General features: G+C 35.8%; 1 protein-coding gene across 1 annotated transcript in view; it reads left to right on the forward strand.

Moving 5' to 3' along the window:
• The first annotated feature begins 4,819 nt into the window (after positions 1 to 4,819).
• ABI3BP (ABI family member 3 binding protein) overlaps positions 4,820 to 27,018 on the forward strand; it is a 144,467-nt gene continuing 122,268 nt past the window's right edge. The window contains exons 1-2 of the mRNA XM_062004165.1: positions 4,820 to 4,970; positions 23,496 to 23,675. Coding sequence (XP_061860149.1) covers positions 4,892 to 4,970; positions 23,496 to 23,675 — 259 coding nt within the window. The 5' untranslated portion in view covers positions 4,820 to 4,891. The remainder of the gene's footprint in view (positions 4,971 to 23,495; positions 23,676 to 27,018) is intronic.

Below are 27,018 nucleotides of genomic sequence, written 5' to 3' on the forward strand. Positions count from 1 at the left end.
GAAAGGCAGGTCATGTCCTGGACTTTATGGAGAGGAGCATTACCAGCAGATTGAAGGAAATAATTGTCTTCTACTACTCATCAATTGTTGGACCACATATTTGAATAGTGGCCAGTGTTAGCCTCCCACCCCAACCCTAAGTACAGGACAGGGGAACAGTGAAGGGGAACAAGGATGATCAGAGTCTGGAGCACTTGCCCTGTGAAGATAGGCTGAAGGAATGGGACTTCTTCAATCAGAAGAGATAACTTCAAAGGAGATTGCTAAGAAGACAGAACTAGGCCCCTCACATTGTTGTAAAGTGGGAGCACGAGAGAAAATGGGCATAAGTAGAAACAAAGTAGGTTTAGACTGGTTAAAAAGAAAACTCTTTTCCCTATAAGGGTGAACAGGCAGTGCGTTCAGGAGCCTAGTGAGACAGTGCAGACTCTTTTTTTTGTGGTTTTTCAAAACTCAACTGTTAAGAAATAATTGAAAAAGAAAAAATAACACCTAATAAAATAATATAAAATATTGAGATTGAGAAGGAGGAGCATAGTTGGAAACCTGAAATCACATTGTTTCTCCATATGGTAGATCATGAGAATGCTGTTGAAAGTGCAAAAGTGAGAATCCCAGGTTATTTGATTTACAAAGGGAACAGTAAGAGAAGTTAATAAATTAATAGAGAAACTAAAAAGAAAAAGATTTTGTTACCTCACTCAGTGTCATTCAGATCTTTGGTGAAATGCACAACCCCTTAGTAAAGATGAGTCACTGTTTGAAATTACAAGTGTCGAATGAACGCTGAAATGGTTTGAAGAACTATGAAACAGAATGTCACAAGAATCACCTGTTATGTCCATTCTTTTTGACTAATTTTCTTCCTTTCACTTTGATAAAATTCATTTGGAGATCTGGAACTCAGTTGGGATCGCGATCCTAGAATGCACTGACATTATCACTTTCATGCTATCAAATGAGATACATCCTTATCTTTCAATAGATTAACATGTGACCCTCTATTTTTGATAGCATGGTGGTTCAAATGTTTACTTATCAAAGGATTAATGAAGTAGTGGGAAAGAAGAAGTAATTGCAGAAAGTGGAGTTAGGATTTTCCTGTTTCTTCTTTTTCTTTCTTAAGCAACATATCTTAAAGAATGTTCCTTGGCATCTCTCTTTTCCTGAACGCCTTTAGAGGAGATCCTGTGACAATTAGAAGAAAAGGAGTCCAATAATTGAGTCACACTCGAAAGAATTACAATTATAATTAGCATTTATATAGCATATTTTATGACAAAGGCACTTGTCAAATAGTTGACAATGCTGATGAAAGGTATATTACCAACCAGCAATGCTGTGAAAAAAGATAGCCCAAGTATACTGCAAGTTGTTACTCAGAGAGCTCAATACAGCATTATTGTGTTTTTCAGAGTGCAGATATGGTTTTGTTTTTTTGAAGTTATGCTTTATGCACTCTTCCTGCTTTAAATTAGAACAGCAAGGAGTTGAGTCACCTTGGCTTTTGCTTGTCAAAATAATCAGGAATGATAGGTGAATTGTAACTAAGCCCAAATCTCAACAAAAACATATTCATATTTGGAAACAAAATGTAAAATTCTGTCTCCTCTCCTGTCCTATCCTGTCCCACTCCCACCTTATGTCTTTCTATTGTTTTCACTGTATTTGCTGGCCTGGGAACTATTAAAATAGAACCAGAACCTCTTTTCTGTTCCCAGACTAGCTGTGATACCATCTTGTTGGAATTTCTGCTTTTGAGATCTACCCCACAGAGGCTCAGTTAAGTTGAGGTAAGCAAGAAACCTTTTGAGTTCTTGACTTTTTCTTACTTAAGTATTAATTTGGTGCTGAAGAGGAGAAATAATTGGGGCATCAGAGGTTTTGACTTTTCCCTGAATAAATTAGATCTGTTTGAGACTGTCAAAACTGCGTTTATGACTTTTTTTGCCTTTATGAGAAAGGCATAATGACACAAAAATGTCATTAACTGAGTCTTTGTTGTTTACTCTTCTCCTCTCAGACGTCAAAGGATGGTAATGTAATTCCAAGTTTGTGTGGATGACAGAAACCTGAGGGATACACAATTTTTTTTTCTGAGACCTGAAACCGGATACTATTCCCGTTTCAATGCAGAGTTTGGAGCAGCCCTCCAAGAAAAAGAGAAATCTAATACCTGAGCAGTATTACAGAAGCATCCAGTAGTGCAGGATAGTGCTTGAAGTCCCAGGAACTCCCTTCTATTCCCATATTTGATTTTTCACTTCAGTCACCAGTGTCCAGTGAACAACAGGATTCAAGAAAAAGGAAAGCAGGTGTATGGGGGTTTTTTTTCATATATCAGGTTTCCTAGGAAAGGTCAGTCCTTTAAGAAAATACCTGGACAAAAGCATTGATCAAATAGATGATGTAGATCCAAGAAGCCTGTTGGAAAACTGTAAGAAAATATTATATTACTGATTTTTGAAATCTTGACATATATTTGACAGAAATTTACACTTGCATCTGCTTATCAAACCGTAATTGCCCCTGATGTAGTATATGTTTAATAAAACAAAAGGGAATGCATCATGACATGAGTTTTCAAGCTCTAGGGTGAGCAAAGCTATTTTGTGTGGGAATGATCAGAGGGAAAAGGAACCTGGGTAGTCTACCAGGGTTTCAAGAGGAAGATGAAATATCTGTGGTGTACAAAAGAAGAAGTGTTTGGATAACACACAGGAGGAAAGGTGTAATTGGCAGCAGAGATGCAAGTTGTTGTGAAAGCAGGAGTCAGTGTATATTTATCTCTGTGAGAAGAGATAAAGCCATTTTGTTAGGTAGCCAAATAATTAATACATTTCACTGAGATTTTTCTGAGTAGATGTTGGCCCTTGTGTATTTTGTTGAAAGGTATTGAGTGTTCTTTAAAAGAAGAGTGAATTTGCTATGACACAAACCAGTAGAGTCCACAGTAATATAAAGACAGCTGTGTGTGACCAAGAAGTATTTTTTCCTGTTACTTCTCCTGAGAGACTACTCAATCAAATGATTGGTTTCTTATTTTTAATTTTGAAGAGGAAAAGATAGAATTTGCTTTCAGGAGCATTTTTTAAAATAATATTTCAACCAAAGAAAGATGAATGGCATGTTTGCTCTGTGTATCCAACTTTCTGTCATTTGAAACTCTTTTGCCATCAGATGTGGTCATTGTTTTGGGAGACTCCTGTCTAACTATATGACCTTTTAAACATCTTTTAATATCACCCAATTGTACCTGTTGCATTTATCTATTCATAGGGTTCATATTCAGAATCTGAATTCTCCTTATATCCTTGAAGTAATGGTGTTTGTTGTTGTAGAGTCTGTATATAACATTGACTTCCAACTTACTATTCTCAGATATGAGTTAGTGGTCAGAAAAAGGTTTCCTTATGTCAATATTAAGAGAATGTGATCAGGCTGGAAAATATTTCCATTCTCAATCTGGTTTTGTTATAGCTGTATGCTGTTCATACTGATTAGGAGAACTTGAAATTTATTGGTTTTGTTTCTAGGACTGTTACTGCTAGCTTGTTTTGAAGTTTTTCCTGAGGTATAAAGTACTTGTGATCTTTTACATACAGTACTAACGTGTGCTTTAGGAAAGACTCCTGCAAACTTTATTGTATTACCTTTTTCATCTAAACTACTTTATTTCTACCCAGTCCAGGTACTAATGTAGTCATTTTTCTCTGCTTATAGAAGAGAACTATATGAGCGTGGGATGATGTAAGGTCTGGGCAAGTAGGGAGTGAGAACTTATCAAGCATACTGAAGAGCTTTACATATTGCAAGCAATGGATATGTTTGGTTTTATTTGTTGATGTTTAGGGGTTTTAATTGATATTTTTGGGGATTTTTGTTTTATTTTGGGTTTTTCTTGTTTGCTTTCAGGTTTGTTTTTTATTTAGGGAGAGAGAGATATCGCTACTTATTTGAATAGATTTAATCTCTTTTGTAATGTTTTCCAGATACCAAGACTAAATTCTTCTTTATTCAGTTGTAAACTTTTTCTTCTGCTTCACCCTTTCCTTCCCAGTTGTGACCAGGACTGAATTCTTTGCTTAGCCTGCTCTTTGTAAATATTGAGTGACACAGCTTTTAATGAAATAATGAAATTTCATTTACAGTTACGTAACTGGTGATTTGGCCCTGGAAGGTGCCTTATCTTTTTGCTTTCGATGTGCATTATGCCCATTGACTCACGTGTAAGAAAGAGGAAAATAGAAAATAATTTTTTCATCTGCCACATAAAGATACAAGTGAAAAATGCCACTTTTTTTTTTTTTCAAATACAGATCTTTTACTGAATAAATATTTCTTGTACCTATTTATAATGTCAAATGAAACTAGTGTTTATTTTTCCTGGATGAAAGCCACATCTATCCCAAATTAATCTTAAGCAGAGTCTTGAAAATGCAAAAGTATTGAGTTCAATATAGCAAACAGTTTTCTGAGTACTGTGAATGTTATTTTGCATTTTAAGTCCAGTTTTCTTGGATAAAACAGTAGAAATGTCTCTCAGATCAGTTTTCAGTTAATGGAAGTTGTCATATTTCTGGTTTTACTTTCATGAAATTTAAATGATCAAACAGTAATTTCATATCCGAGGTGATGGAAAGACCTTGTAACAAATCCCAGAAGATTATAGTAGGAGCAGCCTGATAATCCTTTTTTTTTTAAATGCTAATTCTCCTTTTCCAGTGGGAGTGAATGATGTCATCCTGTCTCCTCCCACTGTGTAAACTCAGCTCGTGTCAAAGTGTTGCTGCCTCTTGTCACAGAGAGAACAGTTCACTTACATGCAGCTGCAGTACTTTTATGTGATACCTGTCAGAATCATTCCCAGTGCAAGTTTGGGTTTGTGACCATGATGTCAAGATTGGTCTTTCTCCTTTTCTCTGGATATATTGCACTAAACCTGGGAAATGCTCAGAAATTGCCAAGAGGCAAGTAGCTATGACAACTTTCTGGGTTTTTGTTTGTTACTCTGTTGTGGGGCTTTTTGTTTTTTAATGCTTGTGTTTCGCTATGGAAATTTGCTTTCAACATGTTGGGAATGATTAAAGGTAATGGAAAAGATGAAAGAAGATCAGTCAACAGGAGTTCAGGTACAAGAGTGTAACTTTAAAGCTCTTGAATAAAACAAATGTTTTCGTGGTATCTTCTGATTCTAGTGAGAAATGCCATGAAACACAGTAATTGTATTTCATGATTTTATGATGATTTAGACAGCATTGTGCAGGTTTTAAGTTTAAGATCTTGAAGAAAATTTTACTTAGAGGCAGCCTGTATTGTTAGTGAAAGATTTCAGTTCTGTCTTGAAAGTGCATTTATACTTTCCCTTTATATCTGTCCTTTACAATTCAATAGAAATTGACTGTTGTAGATCAAGTTGTATTCATTTTGAGAGAGAGAAATATGATTTACTAAAATTTCCAGAAGAAGAAATTACCCATGTGAAAATTTGTTTAACTATTTCTCCTGGAGTCTGAAGTACAGTAGATTTGCAAAGCTGGCAGAAATCTGTTTCTTAATAATGTGACCCATGCAACATTGGCATTATCCTAGTATTTCATTACTGCAGAAGAAGAGTCACAGCATAAAAAGAAAAGAATATTTGTATATCTAGATTGTAAAACACTTTCAGTACCTTGGCATTAAAACAGTATTTTCACAAGTGTTACTGTACAGTACGTATTACTCTCACTTTGTAGAAGTGCTTGCTTGAGTTCACTATGCTTTGTAATGCATTTTACATCTGCAGTTTCCTTCAAACAGTAACATTTAGAAAGGAAGCTGTGATTTTAGTTCCTTATAAGAATGTTTACTAAGAAATCAGCACTTTGAAGGCTTCCTAGGAGATTTTGTTGAACATCTGGACAATTTCAAAGTATTTTGGGGAGAAGAGGTGATTTTTCACCCCATATTCCTCCTCAAGAGATTTTTTTTTAAGTTTCGTTTTGTTTCTTTTTTTCCCTGGTGATGTTCTTTTGGAAGTCTTTCATATAAGGTCATCTTCTGGAGCCAGTGTGCAGTTTTCTGCATACTGCTAACAGTAGGGCAACATGTAATCTGTAACAGACATGCAGTTGTAGTTCAAAGCAGGCAGACTCTAAGACCTTAGCTTTATCAAAAAAGCTATCTGTAGGCAAACTTTCTAGCAGTTTTCATAGGGAAGGCTTATGCTGAGCAGAGAAGAACCTTGTATGTATTGCCTGCTTTGAGGGTAGAAACTCTTATAGTCCTTGTCTTTTTAAATGGTTTAATTGGAGTTTCTTCTCACTACTGTGGAATTGTGGCTGTAAATTTATGTTAATTGTGAAATTCAGACAAAGCTACTGATCCACTGCACTCAGTGGGAGATTAACTCTGGGATGCTTTTTTTTTTTCCCCTGTCCTAAAATAACATTGCAGAAGTGAAGTTCTGTTTGCCAAATGCATAAAACTGCAGGTGGAAATTTCATTTATTTTCAGTGAAATAGCTTTTTGAAGATTCTCCCACTGCAGTGTTGAAACATTAGTCTAAGTCTTTTGTTTGCAACTTCCTCTCAGGTTATTCTTTACATTGGACTGTATTGAAAAAGCTAGAATATTAGTACCTAGCTGTCCTCTGGAAATGTTAACATTATTTATCCCTTTTTTTTTCTGTAATGCTCTCTTGTTTTATAGGGAGTACAGATTTTTTTTCTTATGCGAAGATATTTAGATTTTAAAAGCATTTTTAAAATGACCATATATAGTGGTTGTATTCTGTTAAATGCATTATTCTGCACTGCTAGACACACTTAAATTCCAGTGAATTCCTGTGCTCTTAAGGTCATGAACTATGTAACTGAGGCTCCAGAGTCATTCCTGCTCAGTGGGAGAACAGTGGAATCAATTTTGTAACTTGAGGGAGAATAGCCTAGCCAAACTCTTTTTGGTGGTGTGAACAAGTTATCAGTGTAAAACTTGCCAGTCTTACTTGCAATTTGGAATTCTAGTGCTCAAGTCTTCTCTCGAGGTGGTGAAACCCACTGATCCTTGGTCTCATGGACTGGGATTTCCTTCCAGTGATACAAGGTCGAAAGCACATCTTGCTTCCTGCAACTGCAAAAGCACAGAGCTAGTACACTCTTTGGATGGCAGACTTTCAGAGCTATTGGAGAGATTGTGTGCAAATATACTGTACAAGAGATTGGAACACATGACTCCCTTTTCCCATGTATTTTTATACTTTCACCTCTACAAATATATGACTAGAATGACAAAGAAAATGTTATTGCTGTTCTCAAGTGTTCTTTATTAACAAAATATTTCTTTAACTATTTTGACTTCAAAAATTGAGGTACTATTGGAGGAATAATTTGGAAATGCGACTAACATGATGAATCAAGGAGTCAAAATCAGGGAAATATAAGTTAAAATTTCCAATGGAAACTTGATGCTGCTTCTGTGTTTTGTGCATTATAATACTTCTGCCTGCATAGAAAACAGACCTCTACTTACATCTGGTGCTAGTGCAGGTGAATACCCTTTCTCATGCAGTTCTTTGTCGCTTTTACTGTTGCAAATAACAAGCAATGAGGCAGTTACAAGCTGTGTCATAATTCAGGCTCTTTCTACATTAAGATTTTACAGACGTAAGTAAAGGCAATGTAATTGGAAAGGGAAGGTTGGAGGGCATTGTGTTTTATTGTGGCAGCAACGCCTTTTGTAACAGTTAACATTTATGTTTCGTGAGTTTCTATTTCAGGGGTCAGCTGCTAAGCAAATTCTGTAGTCAGTGCCTGTGGAGATGATGTGATGGTTCACAAAACAGTGGGGTAAGAGATGATGATAACGATTAGGGATGGTCTTTGTCAAGTATTTGAGCCACTGTCCTTTCAACTATGTTCAGCTTCTAAAGCTTTCTTTTTCACCAGAAAGAAATGAGACTTGGACATGTTCCTCTTCTTTTTGTCTCTTCCCTTGTGCCACTATGCCAGTGCCATCCAATATATAATTCTTCAGTTCAACACTGTTATACTTGAAATATTTTAATGATGGGTGGAAAGAGTTGTAATGCATACATGTCAGAGTTATAACTTTCTTTTTTGTGATTCTGTGTAGCAGAAATATCACAGTCTTGAGTATAGCATTGTCTTGTTAGAGAACTGAGTACAGACAAAAAGTCTTGTGTTATAGGATAGAGTTGGTAAGCAGAGCAACCTGAATAAAAGCAAAACCATGTAACCAAGAATATACAAGTTACAGGACATAACCCACAAGATTGTACTGCCTTGTACATCGTAATTCACTAACATTATTCCAGCCGGACCCAATACAAGTGTTGAACGCAACAGTTGTGGAACAAGTTATTAATACTTTTTAAAACAGTATTTCATGGGTTTGATTTTGGCAATTGACTTTCCAGTTACAATGCAGATGTACAAAGAAATACAATTTTTCACTGTAATCTCAGTTTCTGATAGCTTTTGTACATATTCATGTTCAGATTTTTTTTTGCTAGAGCTGAAAAGAATTTGAGGTTGATCACTTTTTATGCAGTTTTTAAAAGGAAGAGGCTGAAAGGTTTTGGTTTTGGTTTATTTTTTCCATTTTTCTGACTTCTGTGGTTTGTCTACTATTTGAGTTAGTCATCAGGTAGATTGGAATTTAGGCCCATCCTTGTTCTGCTTTCCAGGAATCAGGCCTGTCCTGTTCTACTTTCCAAGAAGGCTCAGGAAACCTTAATTCAACTTTTTTCTTGGTTGCTGCTTTCATAGGCAAAAGGAGTAGAGTCTTGATATTCCTTATGGGGACTATGTGAAAGAGCCTGATTTACAGACTGCTGTGGAGAAAACCAGACCCAAAACTTTCTTGTTTCTAGAGTTGTCAACTGTGGGGATAATTGGGAAAAATAATAGCTTTATTCTTCTTGTTTTATTTACTCTTCTTGTTTTCTTTTACTCTTCTTGTTTTCTTTTATTCTTCTTGTTTTCTTTTCTTTGTTTTTCTTTTATTCTTTTTTCTTTGACTTTTTTGTTTGTTTGTTTGGTAAGTATACAGGAATGTTAGAAAACATTGCAGATAACTACTAGCTAAGATTTACATTTATGGTGACTATAGTAGATCTCCCTTTGAGAATGAATGTTATATTTACAGTATATTTTCAAACTTGCTATTGCCATTTGTGAAAGGAACAGGCTAATTTTATTCACAGCTAAATATGCTGGCTATACTATGTTATGTAATATTTCTTCCAAACCAGAGGTTAAACTCAGCACGTGTTTTCATTTACTGGTGTCAAACAGTTAAAACAATGTTGAGTTATTTCAATGTATCACAGTCACTGTACTGCAACAGCCAAACCTTAATCTTTCAAGTTTTGTGATGTTCCCCTTCTCAACAGCATCCCTTTGGTAGCTGTAAAAGAGCAGAGACAAAATTCCAGCCAGACCCAATACAAGTTTTGAACGCAACAGTTGTGGAACAAGTCTCTTGAATGTTGGTCTTTTTGAACATATAACGAATCTGGCATATCACAATACCGCAAAAAGAGTGAAATGGCATGTAGCTGATGTGTTACTTTCTCTGTGGTTTCCAAAACATCTTTCTGGGAACTATTTTTCAAAATACACGATGCATTAACCTTTCAAAAAGATACTCTAATGAAGGAGGGCCAATTTGGACTGAGGGTTTTGTTGTCTTTTTTTTTACTGTCTGGAAAGAGAAGTGCAAAATTAATTTGAATTGTGTAAAATGTTTCTCTTATGTTTAATAGCACATAAAAGACAAGACCTAAGAGAAGTTTCAAAATATCCTTTATCTAGTATAATTGATAGGCTAGGGTTTTCACTCTGTGGATATGTCATGGCAAATTTGTCTTACTCTTTGCTGAAAATGAAAACAACACATAAGAATGTTGCCTTTATAGCAACTCATTTACTCTATCTTGTCATGGAGATAGTTGTGTCCCAAGATTGCATAAAAACATATCAAAACCCAATATTAAGTGTCAGACTTCCAAGTTCAAAGATAATCTGTAATATCAAAATTCCATTTTTATACTGGCTTAGACAGTGGTGTGACAGTGTGATGATACATACGAGTGGATTCTGCCAGGATTAAATTCCATAGCATATGAACGCCTCTAAAATGATCTCATCGCTGGGTAATCTGTATAACTTTCCACCTCTCCATTTTAATTTTAACATTCTCAAATATTTCTTTCCAATATTATTTTTCAGCCCTTCTCCATATAATCTGTTGTATTTAGCCATTCCAGCAAGACAAGCTACATAACTCACCAAGGGAGAGCTAAATCCCGCTGCTGTTCTTTGCCCAGACTTACTGTATATGGATAGCATAGCCTGTATATCTATTGACAGGTGGTATTTTGAATGGTCAATGGATCTGAGGCTTCTTTGGTGTGTTTGGAGTTAGCAGGTCTGTACAACACATTGCATGTGCAGACAGAAAGCTCGCTCTGCTCCAAAGGGGAAAAAAGGCTAGCAGTGACCTGCCATAGTCAGAACTGTTCATACAGGTCTTAGTGGATTTCTTTTCCTTGGCGAAATTCAAGCATAGACTTGAAATTGTTGGTAAGTAGGGTGAATTAGTTGCTGTGGAGTGTCCTTGACTATTGCATTTTGCAGGAGATGGTCAGACTTTGTGCAGTAAATGCCACATTATATCTTGGTGTGGAGAGAGGCAGGTATTAGTGTTCTGGAAAGGCAATAGCCTAAAATAGCAGCCATTAGCAAAACAATCCAGTCTGTAGTCTGCTCCCAAGTGGAAAAGTGCATCTGGAAGCAGGCCAGACGCCACCCAAGCCTGCATGAGAGACCTTAATTCAAGTGCTCTTAATTAGAATTTGGGTTTTCTACAACACAGGCCAATATGTATGTAATGTAAGTTTACATTATGAAATATGTATTTGTCTTATTTTGCTGTGAGGATGGTGTTTGTCAAAATGATTACTGGCAGCATCATGAATCAAACATTAGTGTGGGTAAGGTCTAGGCCAACTTTCCCATCACAGCTGTCCCTCAAAACATACCAATCATATGGCATTGTAATTTGCCTAAATCAACCTTAAGCCTTCCCACTTGAGCAAACTAGTGTGTGCCATGTAAAGATGAAGAAAAAACAGGTCAGTTTTGAACAACCAAGCAAATTTCTACTGTTGAACAGATCATGTCTGTTCAACAGATACTGTCAACAGATCATGAAGATATCTAGATGAGGTTACGTAAAGATGGTCTCATTAAGTGTATCAATCCAGAGTTTTCACTACTTCAGAGTTTCTGACTAAAATACTACTAGAGAATTGAGACACTAGCTACCGGAGATACTAGGTCTAAAGCCAGGGAGGTAGAGAATGCATTTTTATTAGAAGAGAGCTAGTCTTCTCCCAATCTGGAAAGAAGCATTTCCTGCACCTGTTCATAGGCAAAATCTAATCTCTGTTTTGTAAAACACTTTAGAGTTGTTGTTAAGATTCATCACTCTGTAATGATTTAATGTTACTTAAAGTGTTTTCTGGGAAAAAAAAAAAAAGAGGCAAGTTATCATGGTTTAAGTCCAGACTACTTGACCTAGGGAAGAAAACATCATCAATTTAATCTCTTACCAATTAGAACAGACAGAAATCAGAAATAGAGTAGGATGACGAGAAAAAATAGAAGCAGTCCTTTAAGACCATTTTACCCCCACTCCTCCCTTCTTGCCAGGCTCAGTTACTTGCTCCCCATATCTCTACCTCTCCTCCACTCAGTGGTAGGGAATGGGGGTTGTGGCCAGTGCCTCACAGCAGTCTCTGCTTCTTCCCCTGCTCCAACATGAGGTCCCTCCCATAGGATATGATCTTTAATGAATCTCTCCATTCTGAGCCCTTCCCAAGGGCTGCAGCTCCTCACAAACTCCTCCAGTGTAGAACTGCTTCACAACAGCACAGCAGGCACATTCTGTTCCAATACTGTCTTCCCATGGAGTCACGGCCTCCTCTGGGCACATCCACCCTCTCTGCCATGGGGTCCTCCATGTGATGCTGACAGATTTCAGTTCCACCTTTGCCTTCCCTGGATTGCGAGGGGACAGCTGCTGTCTCACCATGGGATGCAGGAAGGTGTCTACTCTGGCACACTTTCTCCATTCCTTCCTCAATAACTGTCGGGTTTGCATGATCTTTCCTTCCACCAGCTCCAACTCCTTCTCTTCCGGCCTCTTCTCAAAAAGGGATTGTAGAGGTGCCCAACTGTCTCAGCCACAGAGGTGGATTTGATTTAGAGCCAGAGAAAGTTTTGAGCAACTTCCTACAGGATTCACTATTTCAGCCACTCCCCTGTTACCAGAAATGTCTCCACATAAAGCCAAAAATCAATTGTGAATCCGTTATTTTTTTCTTAGACTAATTTTAGGTATGCTTTTTACACAAACTCCGTTTATGTTGAACAAACATGTCAAGGCAGCAGGACCCCATTTGAATAAATCCACTTTAATAAATCCCAAAACAATTAAGTATCTACTGATGTGTATGATTTTATTTTTATTTATTGTGTGTGTGTGCAGTGTGCTAATACTAGGATATTACTGTCTATACTTAGTAAGGGGTTGTAATACAGTGCTATCATTCAAGCCAGAAAGTCAATGAGCAAAATGGATTGTCAAAGTGTGAGGAGATTTCTTTTCTAGGGTTATTTGTAGATTTTTGTATTATTCTTGAAATCTGCTCAGGAAAAGCAGTTTCAAAAAAGCAGTAAGAGATAATAATATTCTTTCCTATCACCATCAGTTGTGGCTTCAGTTTATGAATCTATAAATGGTCACAGAGTACTTGAAGTGAGTTTACACAATTAGTGCTTCGGAACTTGGCCAATTTTAGAGGACTGACAGAGCAGGTGGAATAACATTACTTTTGGACTTTCATAGGGAAAAAACTTTTCTCCTTTTGTCATCTCTTTGCCTCTGCTTTCTATTAATGTATCACTTTAATTTTTCTTTCCGTAATGTAAAAGTCTGGAATCATTTGAGAACACATAAAATTGTGGTTGATTCAAAAACACAAATATGTAAACTTGAAATGTCCAGAAGGTAATTTTATGATTTCAAAGTGAAAACATTTTCTAGCAGTTTGGATTCCCTCATTAGTACAGTTCAAGCCTACACACGAAAAAGCGAAATGCACAATGAGAAGAATGCAAGACTTCAGATCTTATCACTTACCACTTTTGTTTTTAAATCTTACTGTGTCTGTACAACATGCACAATCATGTATTGAAAATAAGGAAATGGGCACAACAGTCTCAAAGTAAATAAGAAACAGAGAGTTGGGATACAAATAATGGGAAGAAAACTGCATTGACTGACCTGAAAATTCTGGCAGAGTTCCATTCTCTCTGGCTCATGTAGACACTGAAGTGGATGGATTAAATGGTAGGGCACAGTTTTTATTTATAGCACTGTGTATGCTGAAGCAGAGCTTGTTACATGGATAGGGAAACAGCTGTGGTCCAATTTGAGAACTCTAAATTCTCTTAGTTTGATGAAGAGCTGTTTCAGGTAAACGTGAAGGAGTTGCACATTTAGCTCAATCAACAGGTCTCATTCCTTTGTCATAAAGCTTATTAAACAGCTATTTACTGTTGTGAACGTAATGGTGAAATTATCCCATATTGGTAGCCTCTTAGTGATGGGAGTCAGATTTTAGCTAAGCATAAATCTCACATCTCTTCAGCATTTCTTTCTGTTTTTTTGTTTTAATTGTAAGAAAGACAAAATCTGTCAAATCTAATGTCTTCCTGCCCATGTTGACTTATCAGTGCTCCTTTGTAGGTGATAAATCTGCTATGTCTGAACTGGTGATGCTATATTTAATTATGTTGTCTGTTTATCAAGTCTTTGTATAAATATAGTAAGTATTATTTTTTAAAGGATTGAAACACTAATTATGAAAACTTTTTTGAGCAAAAGAAATTATTTTGAATTTTGGAAAGATTTTGTGATTTTTTTGCTCCAATGGAAGATTTATATTTAGACTAAACTTGCAATCAAGTAAGCAAATCTAGCACACAGAGGCATGCATGTGCACACACAAACAATTTTTTTGTGGCTTCTAATTCATTTTTGGTAAATTATTTGTGTCAAAAAATATTTATTTTAGTCTTCTAGGCTTTTATCAACCCTCTTGTACTCTCCTAGTTGAAGTAACATGATCAAATAACTGTTAATAAAAGCATTACTATGTTAACATGCAGTAATGAATTCTTAGAAAGCAAAGCTTCTCAATAACATAACAGATGTTTATTGTGTTCTCTTTCCACTTGGAAATACTTACAGGAATTAGCAACAGACAACATATGCTATTAGTGTATTTATTTGAGGAGAATCTCAGGTTGTTTGTAATGTTAAGACTGAAGAAAAATTACAGATGCTCCAGCACACAAAGAAAATGAATATGCTTATTTATGCCCTGTTTCAGTGTAGAAGTGAATATTTTTTTCCATGACCTAACTTTTCTAGATTTTTTTTTCTTTAATTTACTTTTGTAGCATTAAAACATTTGTCAGTTGTCAAACACAACTGGCACAAGAAAGACTATATGATTTTAAAACTATGGAATTGTGAAGCAATATTTATGTACTTAATATACCCTTAAGTCAGAGAACATTCCTTGAGAATTAATGTAATCTACTGCACACTGGGTTGCAAGATCAGTGATGACAGATATAACTTTCTATGTACCACAAATTCTCCACAAACAATTGGATACATGCCTGAGTGGAGTACACATAAGAATGCAGTCAATCATACACAGATTGCCTAGATGATGGTTTTGTGCATAGGTGTATATGCCCCTATCTTGCCCCAAAATTAGTATAAGACTTCCTTTTGTAGCTGATAGTATTTTCTTTATTGTTATTTCTCTTTTTCATTCGATAAAAAAACACTGCATAGATATTTGTTGTGTTTTTTTTTTTTTTTTTTAAATGTAAGTATGAAACATAGAAAGATGGGTTGGATATAGAGATTATTCCCCACTGCATTATTTTGTCTCTGTGGATAAAGGGCAACGTATTGAAAACGGAGCAAGTGCTCCATGTGTGAAGCAAGTGCTTTAGGAGTTGGACTAGATGATCTAAAGGTCCTTTCCAACCACTACCATTCTATGATTCTTTTTGGGCATAGCCAGACCAACAGCATCAGAATTCCTTACCTCCTTAAGTTATTGTTGAGCTTTCCCTGTTGAAGCATTGTTGTTAAAGAAACTCTATTTTTTCATTCAGTTGATCAGCTCTAAAATATGACTACCTCACATGCAACCATATCCAATGACCACTTTTCTCTTTTGATGTTTGCATTAGTTGGTGATCTCTGAAGGCTTAAAAGGGAGTTAGACCTAGAAAACTTGGGACACTTTTCATGCTACTTGTCATCTACATGCCTTTATTGAATATTTTTATGCAGAATCTGCCAGATTTCTTGGCCAAGATACAGATTTTTTTGAAGTCCAGCCTGGGTGAAGTTGGATTTGGGTCTAATTTCCTGGATAGGAGGAAGAATCAGGATTGGAAACACCAGCTCTTGTGGGCAAGATGCAGTCACTGTCTCATCAGCTCTGTCTAGGTGGAGTTGCATCAGGCTAGACAAAGACATGCCAGGCCAGTCTGGAAAAAACATTAGCCAGACATTTTCTGAGATTAAAGCCAGGGGATCATAACTACATCAGATGCAAATCAACTTTTATCCTGGTGCAAATTATGTAATCCATAACCTGAACTGAAATAAGAGTTTGAGGTTGTTTTAGTAATTAGGAGGCTTTCATGGAAAAATAACATGCTTTTAAGGTTTGCGGTTTGTGTACTGTTGATTTAAAAAGTAGTATCTATCAAATATTGTTCAACTTGAAGGAGTTTCAGGAGTTTCAACAATCCTTATGCCTTGAAAATAATAGATAGGCTTTGTTCTGTTCCTATTCTTCAAAAATTTTGAATTACTCAATGTGGAATTCTATTTGAATAAAATGTTTAGCATGCACATTTGACCTTTAAAGACAACTAAGTTTACTGGCCAGGCAAAAGGAGGAGTAGAATTTTCTAAGACTTAAAAGAAAAATTAAACAGTATCTTAAGACAGGAGCCAGGGACAGGTTGTTCAAACTCTGACCAAAGGATTTTTCAGAAGTTTAATATCTCAGAGCTTTAGACATTGTTTATTCTGAAACAATAGTTTTTGTGCTTGTTTTCAATTTTATTTGCCATTTTAAGAAGTAATTTGAAATGAACTGCAGAATGAAAGCTGAAAATGGGACTTGGACATCTGAAGTGGGATCTTGAGTTTACATCCAGGCTCTTTTTAGCTTTACACCCTCAAAAAAGGATATTTACTATATTTAGTCCAATAAAAAATATTAAACCAACAGCCAGAGTGAACCTCATAAGGAAGATAAAGGGTGGAAGTGGAACTTGAAAGAACTGTGTGAATGACCTGAAAAACAGGTGAGAGAGATGGCAGTACACGAGTAATAAATTCATCTTTGTATATTGCTTTATGTAGTATGTAGAAGCAGGAATTACTGATAAGTACATCTTTACCTCTTCCTGGTCCTTACTGATCCTAAAGCTGAAGTTTATTAACTTCATTCTGAACTGTAGTGATGACTAAAGAGAAAATGTCAAAGCAAGTTTTAAAAATTTCAGATATTTGTACTCCTTTTGTGGTCAATTTCTATTATGACTGAAATTTCCAAAATTGCTCCATGATACGAAAGAAGTAGGGGGGCAGTTATAATTTATGCTATATTTTTTGTGTGCACAGTATGTTAATACTACTACTACTACTAATAATAATAAACTATTTCACTGTGAGGGTGAGGGAGCCCTGGCACAGACTACCCAGGGAAGGCACGCAGTCTCCTTCCCTGGAGATCTTCAAGACCGACCTGGTCATGTTCCTACATGACCTGATCTAGGTGGACCTGCTTCTGCAGGGAGATTGGACTAGATGATCACTAAAGGTCCCTTCCATCCCCTACCATTCTGTGAGTCTATGATTCTATGAACAATGCTGATATGGTTAAAAAAGTTTTTAGGCATTTTTCAAATATAAGAATTTTAAAGGCATACACAAGATGGAATTTATTTTAAAATCTCTTGAAAGCATCTTTATTCTGCATTGGGTAAATAGTGAATTTAGAATTCGAACAGACTATCCTTGTAGTACAAGACAACCGATGATAGTATGTCCCCCTGACAACTCCAGGTGATTAAACTCAATTTCTGAAAACAATTAAGTGGGCCAAGTGTTTGTATTGTGGTTGTACTGCCTAGAAAGATTTCTTTCATCATCAAGATAAGCTAGAAAGTACAGTATAGATGATTACATGAAAATAAGACTTTTTTTTTTTCATTTTCTTTTTGCCTTGAACTTAACGTACTAGAAGTTTGTTCTAATTCACTTCCCAGAGGGTTTTAATTGAAATTCTATATTTCCTGTTGGCTGACGTAAGGTGGCTTCTTCTTTAACACAGAGAATATTCTCAGAGGCATCCAACTCTCTTACTAGACATTGAATGTTAGATGGAGTTTAGGTTGTCTGGATCTTCTTTGACTATGTCTTTTCTTCTCTTTTTAATTACTGCAAGCCATAGGACAAGTTGTGCCTACCATGTTATCACATCTTCTCTCTCAGGTACAGTGGAAGTGGAACAGAGGTGCTAACTTCAAAATGAATAAGGTGGTGTCCTTTACTAGTTTCTGGTTATTGATAAAGAGCCTAGATAATAAGGATTAAAATGACAAGAACTATTCATCCTATCAAACATCGTAGTTAAAATAAGAAAAATCCACCAGTTCTAGCTGTCATTGTAAGTGAAAAAAGTAGCATTTCAAAATGTAATGATTCCTTCTGCTCCTCAGCTGTTTTCTTGAACAAATATAATAGCTTTGAAATAAACAGAATTGATAGCCTGGAGCAGAGACACTCACTCGGGTTAAGGATAGTGTTAGGACTGGAAGAGGATGTATACTGCTGAAACTTTTGTGATTGCTCATCCCTAAAAACATACCTGTGGACCTCAATGTAATAAATGTTGTCCCATAGGTAAGAATAACATTGCTTTTATTTATCTTTTTTTGGAAGCTACTTGAGCAAAGAAATCCTGTGAGCATAAGTTGAAATCTGCTTTTGTAGTTAGACATGCATGTATGTGTTTTGCAAAGTTTGCTGCTGCATTTTGACAACTTATTTTTCTGAAGTAGTGTTGAACTTGTCTACAGAGTGCAAGTAAACTACTATTTTTAAAAAATATTTAACTGGGGAACTTCAGTTCCAAATGACACAACTGTGCAAAGCTTTTAGTTTACCCTTTCTTAATAAGGTATTCTTTGTTGCTCTTTTTAAGAGTATAGTCTATATGGCGGTTATTTTCATCATTCAGAATATTTATTAATGTGGATATTGTAGCTAGGAGCATTGGTGTTTTATGTAACTTGTGATGAGAAAGATGATCTAACATTGTCTATAGCTGCCTGAATGGAAGAGAGAAAGATTTTCTTCAGAAGTGCACAGTAATGTGACAAGAGGCACTGGGTACAAATTGGGTTATAGGAAATTCCAACTGGAAATTAGGGCTTTCTTTTAAACCACAAGGATAATAAATACTGAATAATAAATACTGGAACAGATTACCCAGAGATGTCATGGAATCTATGTCCTTAGAGATGATCAAGAGTCAGCTGAACGTGGCCCTGAAAAACCTCATCTGATTATTTCTGCTTTGAACAGGGGGTTGGACTGGATGAGTTAGAGAAATCCCTTTCACTCTAAATTATTCCAAGATTCTGTGGTTGTGGCTGTCTTTGAATTTGTGTCTTGTTTATTCTACTGCATAGAAACAGAACTATTTTTAAGTGTTTCGTATTTTAAACTATATTTGGTTTTGAGCCAAACAAACAGAGTTTATCCATGTTAAGGAGTCAAAGTAGATACAAAAATATAAAATAGCAAAGAATTGCATATTGCTAAATTACCATTGGAATCATGCTTAGCAGTACTATGACACCAGATTTGGAAAATGAAAGCACTGCTGTGAACAATTTGAATGTTATAAGTGAGGTGATGCTTATAAAAAGATGATCATGCATTTTCTTAAGGCTTACTTAATTTGTCTAGCACTCTGGGATGCAGTGCTATGTCTTCTCTTCATGCCCTCTAAATTCTTTGGAATGATGAAAAACAGTTTCCATGTAAGGCCAAAGGAACTCTGCCGATGAAGCCAATTTTTTTTTGTAATATAGTACAGCTGTATTCACCCTCTAGTTTTGTAGGGTAGAGTTCAAGGCTTTTCACTCTATGGATGAAAACAAAAAAAAGACCTGTGTCGGATCACAGGAACCATACATACTTAAAGTGCACCAGCAGAATCATGGAAAAAGTGAAAGTAGTATCGTGTCCCAGCATCGCTTTTGCTTTGCTTTCAGTAAAGCAGGCAAATAGATTGCTCAAAACTTAAGTTACCAAGATGAATTTATTTCAAAACAAATGGCTACTTTATTTTATTTGTGCTTCATTCTTGAAGTTTGATGCTATATCAGCACCTTCCAGTTACTCCGAATGTGTTAATTGCTAGTTAATAGATAATTATCCAGATGCTGACACGTCTTCCAAGTTAGAAAGAGAAATAGAGTGCTCTTCAGCTAAAGATACTTTATTTGACAGAGCCAAAATATATTTTGGGGTTTGGGTAGAAACAGAAAGCAGACAGTTAATTCACATTCCTGTCACCTCATCACCCAAATTCTCTCACGTTCCTTGAAACAGAGGAAAATCAAACCAGCTGGCAATTTTAAATATCTCTGTATCTATTGTTACCAACAATATTGTAACAGTACTTTGGGTCATAGGATGCAGAATTCCAGACTTTAATTCTCTGTTACTGGGAAAAAACTCTTTTATTTGTTCTTTTGGGAAGAAAACTCTCAGGTGGTTTTATTTGCTTTCATAAGTTGGAAATACCACTGAATTACTGAACTGCTTTAATGCAACTAACCCAGTGAATACTTTCTGTCTATCTCCAGTTATTAAATAGCAAAGAAATTATATAAATCTCTTCTTGTTAGTTATTGTTTTGCCTTTTCAGACTGCCTTGCAATGGTGATTTCTTAGGGAGAATTTAGACCTAAACCAAAGAGCTTTCACTGAACTTATGCTGTGAAAGTAGGATGTGAAAACTTGACTTCTCTATTTGTCTTGTAGCTAAATATGAACCATCACTTAGAATTAGCTGGTATGAAAAAGAGATGGTTGCAGTGCTTTGAATTCTAACCCCTCTTCCTTGTTTACTCCATGATTTTAATTAAAGTGATAAAAAAAAAAAAAAAAAAAGAGACTTTATATTATTCCTGGTGGATCCAAAGCTTGAATGAGTGTCCAGCTGAATTTGTAGAGTCTCCTTCCTCAGAGGTCTTCAAGATCAGCCTGGACACATTCCTGTGTGACCTGACCTAGGTGAACCTACTTCTGCAGGGGGTTGGACTAGATGATCTCTAATGGTCCCTTCTAACCCCTACCATTCTATGATTCTATGATTCTTTGTTAGTATCTGTAGCTGTTTTCACATTTTAAGGATGGAAATTTCAGATAGGTAATTGCAAGATAAATTTTCCTAAATTTTCAATGCGTATTTGCTCTTGGCTCCTGTTGCTTATACACGACCACTTATTTTTTGCAACTAAGCAAACTGTAGTAGTTTCAGATTAATTTTTCAGACCATTTTAAACTTTCTGAAGTTATTGATGACTGGTGTCCTTACGATGTGGCTGATTCATTGAGCTGTCTTTAAAGCCTTCCCCCTTATAGGCAAAGAATCCTTTCCCTAGAGTGATTTTAACACTGCAAGTGATCTAATGCACTTATATTGCACTTTTAGTTGGGATGTGCTATGCACCGTTTGTCCTGCCAGTTTTGGCCATCAACTGACTTTTACTGAAGAGAATACTTGCAGATCAGCTTGGAATTGCTTTTGGCAAGCATCAAGTGACTGTTTTTCAGAGGTGGCTATGAGTCCCAGAATCTTCCATTTCGAGATGGTCTCTTTCACTACAAGAAGGACATTGAGGTGCTGGAGCATGTCCAGAGACAGGCAATGAAGCTGGTGAAGGGTCTAGATCTTATAAGGAGCAGCTGAGGGAGCTGGGGTTGTTTAGCCTGGAGAAAAGGAGGCTGAGGGGAGACCTTACCACTTTCTAGAACTTCCTGAAAGGAGGTTTCAGTGAAGTGGGTGTTGGTCTCTGCTCCCAAGGTACAAGCCATAGGACAAGAGGAAGCTGCCTGAAGTTGCATCAGGGGAGGTTTATTTTAGACCATTGAGCATTGGAACAGACTACCCAGGGAAGCAGTAGAGTCACCATTCCTAAAGGTATTTCAGTGATATATAGATGTGGCACTCAGGGACATAATTTAGTGGTGGATGTGTCAGTGCTAAGTTAATGGTTGGACACAATGATGGTAAATTTCTTTTCCAACCTCTTTTCCTACACACTACAGAGACTTTATAGTTGAGACAAGGAGGCCACCCTTTTGTTTATGCTCAGCTCTCCAAAGTTAGGTTAGAGTTTTGTGGACCACAGAATTTTAACAAATCTAGTTCGCTGTCAATCAGAGATAATAATTCTAAACTTTGTTGGCATGGGACACTTTTCACTAAGCATATTTATGAAGCATATATAGAAGGTTTGAAATCTCTTCCTGGTTTCTGCTATTTGGAGCCTTGTCAGTATTCTAAGTCACACATAAACAACAGTTTCATGTACTGAAAGTAAAAGGAGTTAGGACACCTTCCAGATAAGGAAGCAACCACCATCTCTTCCCCTGTAATGGTATAGGACTGCTGAAACTATCAGAGTTGAGTTTTCCAGAAGTCTTGTAGTATCTGGAACCTGGCTGAGTTGCCTTTGGAAACTTGTGACAGTTTCCTGGCTGAGTGCTTTTACTTGATCAGTCTTTAGATAAAGGGTCTTAATGGAGGCACATGTTTTCCATCAATGTTAGTTGTATGCTTTTTTCTATAAAGGGAAGAGGCATAGAGTGTCTGGCTTAGGTCTTTACTTTCAGTGTACATACAATTGCAGGTGCTCAACAAAACTACTAAATCACCTTCACAAATTAAGAACTGTGGTATCTCAACAACTCTAGTCATTAGAATTTCTCAAAAAAAATCCCCAGAAGGGCAGGCTGGGTTGATAGCAGAGAATTAATATGTACTTGTCTAAAGAAAGTTTGAATATCATTCTGTAATTACTGAGACAGAGAAGAAGGAAGAGAGGAATGAGTTAGACAGCAGGAGAAAAAGAAAGGAAAAAAAAGAAGGAATAAAAGAAAGTTCTGTATTGCTGCATGCTGTTATTTAATGATGGATAACACATTGTTTCTCTTCGGGATTTAGCTCCTGAGGTAAAATTGGTTTATGCAAATTTCTGTGTTTTTTTAATGAAAAGTTTATTTCAGCCCTAATAATTGGAGGGATGTCTGAAAATCTATTGGGAATAAAACTTTCCATTTTAAGAATGAGAAGAGAAATAATAATACAAACGGTACTCCTAGTGTCATAATTTTGGTGGAAAGTTGTAACTTATTTTTTTAAAACACTGGCATTCAGCAGTTCTGAAAATATGATAATGTTAATAATGACAAGAGAATATTAAAATTATAAGTACCAAGGAAGGAAAAACTGAGTCCTCTCTTGCTCCACCAAAAGAAGATGCAACACATTCTTGTAGCCTAAAAGATTGATTCTTCTATATGTTGTTGTAAGATATATTGTTGTAGATGGATATACAAGATATTTCATGCTTTATGTGCTGCTCCCCTGCATAAAAATGAGTGTTTAAAAAAAGTTTCTTTGAGATTTTGAACAAAGTATATTGAGCAAAGCATATGTGTTAGTTAAGTGTCCTGATGTCATTTGAACTAGAAAACTACATTTCCAGCTCAAAAGAGGAAAAAACAATTTTGTTGCAGCATTTTTTATTTGAATCTAGTTACTATTTATTCTCTACCCTAATTTTGAAGTGTGATTAACTGAATGTTAAAACTTCATATTTTTTTATTAAGAAGCAAAGTAAAACATATGAGGTTTGTCAGTTTGTTTTTTACCTGTGGATCTTTTAGATGACTAATGCTACTGTAGCTCTGTAGCTCTCACATTTAAAGGAAAAAATACTTGCATTGTTTCCAGTTACCTCATGCATTTTCCTACTACTGTTACACCTAATGATGATAGTAAACTAATGGAAAAGCAGATATTGGAAGCAACACTTTTACATGACTGTTGGTTTACTTTTTAAAATATACTTAGTTTCCAGGAGACTTCTCTTTTGTGCAATTATTCCACTGCTTGCAACTAGCAAATTAATTAAGCAGACCTATATTGTTATATTGAACATCCATTACTAAATGTGTGATTACAAGACAATGTGTTTTAATCTTCTCCTTTTTATCCCTTCCTCCAGTGAAAAGACAGAGTCTGAAAGTTCAGATCAATGCAACAGATGACACTGTTTGCATGAGATATCTTCGACCAAGTCAAAACACCAAACTGGAAGGTTTTGTGCTGGGTTATGGAAGCAACTTCTTTTCTAATCAGTTCATTCCTTTACCTTCAGAAGGAAAAACATCTATAACAGAACTTGGTAAGACATATTTGCTTTGCCTGCTACTGTTGTCATGAATTGTGGCAAGATAGTGAGGAGAAAGTGAACCTTTGACTTGCTAAATTTTTGTTTTTATTGAGTTACTGCTCAGGATTTCTTTATGTTTGTTTAAGGTTACCTTGAAGTATTTCAGATAAAAGTGGCATTAGAATATCCTTTAAAGAGAACAAATAGGTTTTGTTGTTTGAAATGTTTTCTACTGGTATGAAGAGATTGTACTATATTGACTCAATTACAGATCAAATGGGATGATTTGCCTCAAGTTGAAGTTATGAAGTAGAATACAAGGGAGATGTGCATGTCTTTTACAAATAGTGCAAGAAGCAACTAAACAATTTTGAGAACTGTGTGGTTGATTCTCTTTGCTAAATTATGCCTTTCTGTCCAAGGACAGCAAGTCCAGCTCTACATGGAAGCTATAGGTTATTCCATAATTTCAGGAGTTACAGATGGAATTCTGTGAGCTGTTTTATGGAAGAGATTAAACCACATGAAGAATGTTACGTCTTTTTGCCTGGGATAGGGAGGAATAAGGGCAACTGATTGTCCTTTTGACTTGGTTATGTTAGTATGCGCAGGACAGCAAAATAGTAAAACTGGGTTAGAATTGTCTGATAAATGATTAAAACATAGGCTCAGGATCTGATCATTTAAGAAATCTGTTCAGTCTCTGAGAGTTCTCCTGTTGCTTTCTTTAGTCTTTCTGTAGCCCAAAATGAATCTAAGTTACTGTCATCATCATAATGCTGGTGATCTTGGTATAAAACAAATGGGAAGAAAGGATATATAAGCACTGAAGTAATAATTTCCATATTTTTTATGTGGTCAGTTAAACTAGAAACATCAGTTGTACTTTTGGCTCTATTTTAGAGTAACTTGTGTGGCAAAGGTGAAGAGGAGACAGTGGTGATTGCAAGCACCTTCCTCACAGCTTCAGGGACTGGCTGCTGGCACAAACTGGAGGAATTGCAGGTTCTTAGTTTCAGGAACGATAATTACATTTTACTCTGGCAGCCAGAGAACTCAGATCAGCACACACTTTATGTGTCTGTTATAAAAAAATAAAGTGTTGTAGAGTGACAATAAAAATACTCTAAGATACTTTCAAAAGATGTAAAACCTCTAGATTTTATTGCTTAAAAATCTTACATTATCTCTCTACTCTTAGTACATCTCATATGGGATGAGGTTGCCATGGTAATATTAAACCAATATATTTTTTAAATTTCATATTCTAGATATTTTAGTGATTTAAGTGACACTGTACACTTTGCAAAAGGTCTTCAGTAGATTCCACACATATTTTTTCACATCAGAACAATTGGATTTATAAAAAAAAATGTTCACATACATCTTAAGATCTCCTTGTTGGTCCTTTCATGCTTTGAATTACACGACTTACAGAAAGCAGATGAAGTTTACAGACTGCCGTGAACAGTGATTGCTTGTACATTTTGCTAACAAAATGTGAAGGCAGTAATTCCCAAATGTGGAAAGATATTGTGGTTTATTTAGGCCAAGACTAATGCTTCTTCCTCTCCTGTCAATTTTAGTGGTTTGTGGAAAGAGATCAGTTTTCCCAATCTGTTTAGGGACAATCATAAATTGGTTTGGTAGCTGAAATGTGAAGATTAGAAATGGTGATTTAAGGGCATTTGTTAGTTGCTAAAAGATCTGTTTTCCCAGGGGATTAAAAAACTTTACTTTAGAACATAATCTCCTGAAAGAGTAACTAGATCCAGAAGAACAGAATCTCTATAGCTAAAAAAAAGTGGGTCTTTTTCTAGTAGTATTAAAAGTGTCTATTCTATGAAGATTTATAACTCGAAATGGTATAGAGATGCAATCCATGGTAGATGCTACTCAAAGAAAAAAAATAATTAATTTAGTAGTTTGACCAATGAAAACTCATAGGCTTTGCATATAGATCTTGATTCCCTCCATAAAATGCATCAATCCCTTAAAATATCCTCTGTCTTTTCTAATAAACAGTACAGATCTACACAGCAGAATGAAGTGCCTTACAGACATTTCCTTGATTAAGCTCTTCCCACCTGATTTTGTTAATGCAGTAGCATAATCCTTATTATGTTTGGAATAATTGTCCCCAGTTGGAACTGGAGTATGGAGAATGAAGCAACGACTACCTTTTTTTTTAATAGATGATACAATTTACACAATAATATATATATCTAAGGCCTGTGACTTATGTATTTCCAATCCTGCTGCTGTAAAGATTAAATTTTTTGGCAGGTTTTCTGCTGGGCTACACAGCTATTATGACCCTAACAATAAACTTGAAGTCAGCAGATTAATTAATTAATTTAATTACCTGTGTATATGTGCATATATTTTGGAATAAATGAATAAACACGTGATCTTTCATGACATTTTCAGAGGAGATATATGGTTTTGTAAAACGCGTGACATCCACCTATATTTCATCCATTAAAATATTCAGCACCTGACTGCAGTGATTCTTATCTTAAGATATTTGTTTTTGCTTTCTTTTGCAACTAAAATAGTTACAAAGCCAGCAATTGTGTAACATCATCTATAAATTACCAACTGCCTACAGAGGGCATGTAGAAAGAGAAAAGGATTCTTTTGGGTTTCCTGAACTTGTAATGATCTAATGCTGGCAACAATCTCTTGAACAGCTTTGTGCATTGCTAGATAGATGACTTGAAAACCTTGGTGAAAGGTAAATGACAATGATGAGGCAACATTAAAGTTTAGTTCAAAGAAGCATGCTTCTTTATCAGGATATAAGATGTGTTTTGTCCCGAGTATACTTTATGAGCTTATAGGATGGTAAACACTGATACTATTGATCACAGAAGCTATTTAAACTGTGTCAAAAGATAAGAAAATATAAATTCAGATACAGTAATAAATAATATACCCATGGGTGAATATACCCATCCAAAAGTTGAGCTTGACTTAAACCTTTATTTAAATCTGTTAAGTCTGCATGAGTTGTGAAGAAAGAGTATTGACTTGATGAATTTGTGCTTTTTTTTTTTTCTAACTTGGTTTGGATGACTGCAAGTCAGGCCCCTTGAATTTGTTGATAATGTTGGAGAAACTTAAAAATTGGGTGAAGATGGGAAACATTTGTAAGAATGAGCAGCAATTAGCTGACTAAAGGAACCAAATTAATTTCCTTTTCAGTTTCTAAAACCAGCTCAGAATTGGGACATACTTTGGCCTTTCCTTAACCTGAACCAGATTATACAGTGTAAGAGGAGAATGAATTGGCAATCCTGCTTTATAACAACCATAATAAGTGATAGCTGAATTTTCAATATATATGGAAAAG

This window comes from Colius striatus, chromosome 1 (genome assembly GCF_028858725.1).
Source record: "Colius striatus isolate bColStr4 chromosome 1, bColStr4.1.hap1, whole genome shotgun sequence".
NCBI classification, from domain to species: domain Eukaryota; kingdom Metazoa; phylum Chordata; class Aves; order Coliiformes; family Coliidae; genus Colius; species Colius striatus.